This window comes from Oryza sativa, chromosome 8 (assembly GCF_034140825.1).
Source record: "Oryza sativa Japonica Group chromosome 8, ASM3414082v1".
Classification (NCBI taxonomy): Eukaryota; Viridiplantae; Streptophyta; class Magnoliopsida; order Poales; family Poaceae; genus Oryza; species Oryza sativa.
In genome coordinates, this window is record NC_089042.1 from 25,168,179 (window position 1) to 25,172,581 (window position 4,403).

At 41.4% G+C, this 4,403-nt stretch overlaps 1 protein-coding gene across 2 annotated transcripts; it reads left to right on the plus strand.

Annotated features, from left to right (window-relative positions):
* The first annotated feature begins 970 nt into the window (after positions 1 to 970).
* On the plus strand, positions 971 to 4,046 carry LOC4345979 (uncharacterized). Of its 2 annotated transcripts, none has more exons than XR_003243848.2 (7): positions 971 to 1,245; positions 1,749 to 2,266; positions 2,374 to 2,495; positions 2,583 to 2,623; positions 2,727 to 2,825; positions 3,299 to 3,586; positions 3,697 to 3,991. XR_003243848.2 is itself a non-coding variant. In XM_015793164.3 (7 exons), the coding sequence occupies exons 2-7, from the start codon at positions 1,768 to 1,770 to the stop codon at positions 3,735 to 3,737; spliced, it is 1,002 nt and encodes a 333-aa protein (XP_015648650.1). In that variant the 5' UTR covers positions 971 to 1,245; positions 1,749 to 1,767; the 3' UTR covers positions 3,738 to 4,046. The 2 variants fall into 2 exon arrangements, 1 of the variants encoding a protein (XP_015648650.1); XM_015793164.3 differs by having other exon boundaries at positions 3,299 to 3,498; positions 3,697 to 4,046.
* Positions 4,047 to 4,403: the final 357 nt, after the last annotated feature.

Sequence of the window (4,403 nt, forward strand, 5' to 3'; positions counted from 1 at the left end):
TTCAACCAGAAAACCAGATACAACAGGTCCTTCAACTGTCAAAACCAGTGCAGATGAGGTCCCTCGGCGGTTTTGGCTGACGTGGCGCTTACGTGGCTAATTTGACTTGGTCTTTATCTGATATGGCATTGACGTGACACTTACGTGGCAATTCGATCTAGAAAAATAATAAACTTCGTAGGACCCACATGTCAGTTTCACATATAAATTAATAAAGAAATGGTGGGGCCACGTGGGCCTAAATGTCAGCTAAAAAATAAAGATGGTGGGGCCCACGTGGGCCTACATGTCATTCTTAGTCTCCTCCTTCCTCCTCTTTCCCCACCTCCCCTCACTTCATCTCTCTCTCCTCTCCTCTCTTCAGGCACCAGGGAGGTCTAGCCGCCGGCGCTACGGCGGCGGCGGCCAGCAGCAGGAGCGCAGGGCGGGCAGATGAACGAGGCGGCGACGGGCAGAGTGGAGTGCGGTGGACGGAGCGGCGGGGCGGGGCGGTCAGAGCGGTGGCACCAAGCCGAAGGGGCACATATATTTATCAAAAAATTCGCATGGGCTATATGGACAGATAAGTACCATCAAAAGGTTATCATAAATCCAGATCTAGAGATGTATATGTTTGATTGCTTGAGACAATCTCTTTAATATTAATTCCTTCATCTCATAAAAATTAATTTCTAGTTATAAATTTAAACATAGGCTCGCAGTCCGAAGTTGATTTTTTTTTTTTTTACGGAGTACTCCCCTACCAGTGACGCATTAGGTCCTCCTGGCTAGCAAAAATCAAGGCCCATTAAGGACTAAAACGGCTGTAAACAATAGGCCCATAAACCACCCAATTCAGGCGTGATGGGCCCATGGAATGGTATATAACAAAGCCCCACAATCGCCGTACTCTGTCGTGTTCGTTCCGGAATCCTCTCGACCGTCGGGAAACTTGAGCCTTCAGCTTCCTCCTTCCTCCCCCATCGCCAATGGCATCCCCTTCCCTCGCTGCAGCAAATACACTTCGCGAGATCCTCCTCCTCCTCCTCCTCCCGCGTCGAAGCGAAATCGAAGCACACACTCCTCCTTTCACCTCCCCTTCACTTCTCCTCGCCGCCCAAGGGAAGGGCAAAGGTGGGGGAATCTTAGCTTACATAGGACCCAGGGGGGCGTCAGCGTCGTCTCTGCTTCTCCTTGTCTTGTTTGCAGGAATTGAGGGGAATTCTTTCTTTTTTCTTCGCTGGATTTGGTTTGGTTGGTTCGCTGGTATGTGCCTCTGATCCCTCGTCTATAGTGGCTGTGGTTCTATGCTGGTGTATGTGTATACCATCGTTGAGATGAGAGATTGTGCGCGGAGAATTTGGTGCTGCGTACCTGAATGTTTTGTTTGTGCAGCATTTTGATATTCCGTTGCTTTTGGTAGGTCGGATATGTTTATTTGTTAGTAATACTAATAGTTTCGCGTTGTTTATCGTTAGCAAAAGCCATGTAGTATCAGTTCACGACTTCGTTATTTTCGAGTGTACGCTTTGTCATCGCAAAATCTTTTGTATGGATTTTTTGGCTGAACAACATCGTGTGGAGTAGTGCTGTTGCTGAACTGATTGATCTACTTTAGTTGGAAGACCCTAATCTTGTGTTTCTCATATTAATGCAATAAAACGGGTGTCATATTTTTTTTTTTGAAAAACAAAACAAAAGCAAGTTGGAAATAAAAATGTCACCATTTTGCATGAGTTTTGACATTGAATTTGGTCATTCGTGTACAGCTGATATTGGTTGGACCGGATGCGGCTCTACTCATCTGCAGTCAATTTGCGGCGACCTTCTAAACGTACCATGTATTCCCAATCTAGTCAGTTTCATGGAGGATTAACACAGAGTTTGGGATTACGGAAGTGTTCACGCTCGCAGACATCCAGTTATAATGTGAAGCTGGGTCTTGTCGATTGTTCTCTACATAGGAATATAAAATCTTCTGACCGGCCTAGTCTGAGGTACTTTGTTAGCTTAGTGGGTCGGCAGTTCCGTTGTGGACTGTCAGGCAAAGAAGGTAGTTTAAATATGAAGCTCGACATGCCTTCCCGTGACAATTTCTCTAGTATGAGCTGGAAATGGAGAGGTTTGCATCAAAAAATAGGAGGTACAACCAGTGGACTTTGCTTAGGTTTTGCAGTTTCTGGAATAGCAAATGCTGAGGTTCCTGTGGAGATAAGCATCAGCAATTCAGCAGCATCTACCAGTTCAACTCATGGCAAAGAAGTCTATACGGATTATTCAGTAACAGGTGGGTATTCATTTTTTTAGGTTTAGCAATTTTGCTTGTTGGGGGTTAATTTGGATCTTGAGAATAGTAGTATGTGATAACATGTGATTTATTTACAAAACCCCTAGGGATTCCTGGAGATGGAAGATGCTTATTCCGCTCTGTGATTCATGGGGCATGCATTAGGGCAGGAAGACCCATACCAAATGAAGATCTTCAGAGAAAGCTAGCTGACGAATTGAGGGCAATGGTATAGCTTGTTTCTTGTGTATAGTCATACTTTTGGTTATTTGTGTTGTTTCTTTTCTAAGCTCAGATATAATTTAATTATTTCTAGGTTGCTGATGAATTTGTTAAGAGGCGGGAAGAATCGGAATGGTTAGTTGATTTGATACCCTTTCTCATCATTTTTAATGCTGCTGTAAGTTGTTATCATCAATATATTTCGATTACTGTGTTTTGATGTAATACCGATTTGCAGGTTTATTGAGGGAGATTTCGACACATATGTGTCCCATATTAGGCATCCACATGTGTGGGGCGGTGAACCAGAATTATTCATGGCTTCACATGTTCTTGAGTAAGTAGTAGGGTCTATTATGTGTTCTAGTTACATTGATTTCAAAGATGTCATAGTTCATAGCTATCACTGTCGGTAATGACACCAAAATGTTATATTTGTGCTTGCCAGCTAAAATTTTATATCGTTCAGGTATTATAGAGTTCCATATAACACAACATACATATATATAATGAAAAGAAAAAGAAACCTTTGTTTTTACTGTAGTGTGAGATGTCTGTGTGAACAGAAAAGGGATTTGATCAAGTCAAATCATTTTGAGACCTAAATTCCAACAATATCACCATGAGACGATGAATTGGATTTTTTTAATCGAATTGATTAAATTTAGGGTAGTTGGATTTTTAAAACCAAGTACACCCTTGTATTGGTGGAATGAAAATGTAGCTATCAGGTAGCATAGAAGTATGAACACTGCTTTCAGCTGTTGTCTTATAGAGTAATAGAGATCTAACATCATATTCTGTTCATAGGATGCCAATAACGGTTTACATGCATGATGAAGATGCTGGTGGTTTAATAACAATTGCTGAATATGGCCAACAATATGGAAAAGAAGATCCAATCCAAGTTCTATATGATGGTTTTGCTCATTATGATGCTGTACAGATTCCAGCAAAAAAATGCTCCAGAGAGATGACTTCTGAATTTTTGAAGTTTCAAGGTTCAAATGGTAGGATTTGGTCTTAACCCATTTCCTTCCTTTCCATGTATTTGCAAGTATCGAAGTTCTGGTGGTTGACATTGACAATATCGCGCCGGTGAGAGTGAAGACTAGCTGTGATCTAGACATTGCTTTTCTTGTTAAAAGAAGCAAAATCCACCACTCTGATCAACCTTGTCTATATTCTTCAAATGGCTTTGTGTTCAGGATCCAGGCATAGATTCCTGAATCGAGATGGAAATAGATGACAAGGCATATGTTTCTCGATGTGAATCTGCTGAAAGAGCCGAAACTGAATTGTTGTTATCCACACTCTAGTAATGCTTCTGGTAAAACGTGAGACAAGGCAGCATAAGCTTATGGATGATTGAATCCTGCTTGGTTAGTTAATACACTGATTGTAGGCACATGTAAGGGTGTAAGCCTGTAACTTACTGCAATATCCTGCATACTAATGTGATGACTATGAGACTATGACAATAGGGCACGTCTTCCTGCTAAATGCCTAGTGGTCACGGTGTTTCCTGATCCAAGTTTTGATGCCGGTGATTTGTTCAGACATCACAAGTTTCATTACCAAATTTAACTTGCATTTTTGTCGGATACTGCATCTTACTCGAACAGACCTTGTTGAATTACCAATAGAGGAATGGAGGAAGTAGCGTTGCTTCTGGTTTCGGGTTTGATCCTTGTGCTTTCTCTACTTAATGGTATGGATATGGTGCTTGTTCCAAAAAAGAAAGTAGTATTAACCAAAAAAGTTATTTTTATATTACGCAATTGGTCGACTTGTCAGGCTGAAGATAAAATTCGTCACAAGTTCTTCGGAGATAACATCCAAGTTCTTCGGAGATAACATCCCGAGGATTAAATAACGTAACGAATAGATAAACAAAACAAAGGCAAAAAAAAAA

What these genes read in the sequence shown, in the direction of transcription:
- LOC4345979 (XM_015793164.3), top strand. Translation starts at nt 1,768, where the DNA reads ATGCGGCTCTACTCATCTGCAGTCAATTTGCGGCGACCTTCTAAACGT. An exon ending in TACGGATTATTCAGTAACAG is followed by an intron (nt 2,267 to 2,373) that starts GTGGGTATTCAT and finishes CAAAACCCCTAG; the next exon opens with GGATTCCTGGAGATGGAAGA. An exon ending in ATGGCTTCACATGTTCTTGA is followed by an intron (nt 2,826 to 3,298) that starts GTAAGTAGTAGG and finishes TTCTGTTCATAG; the next exon opens with GATGCCAATAACGGTTTACA.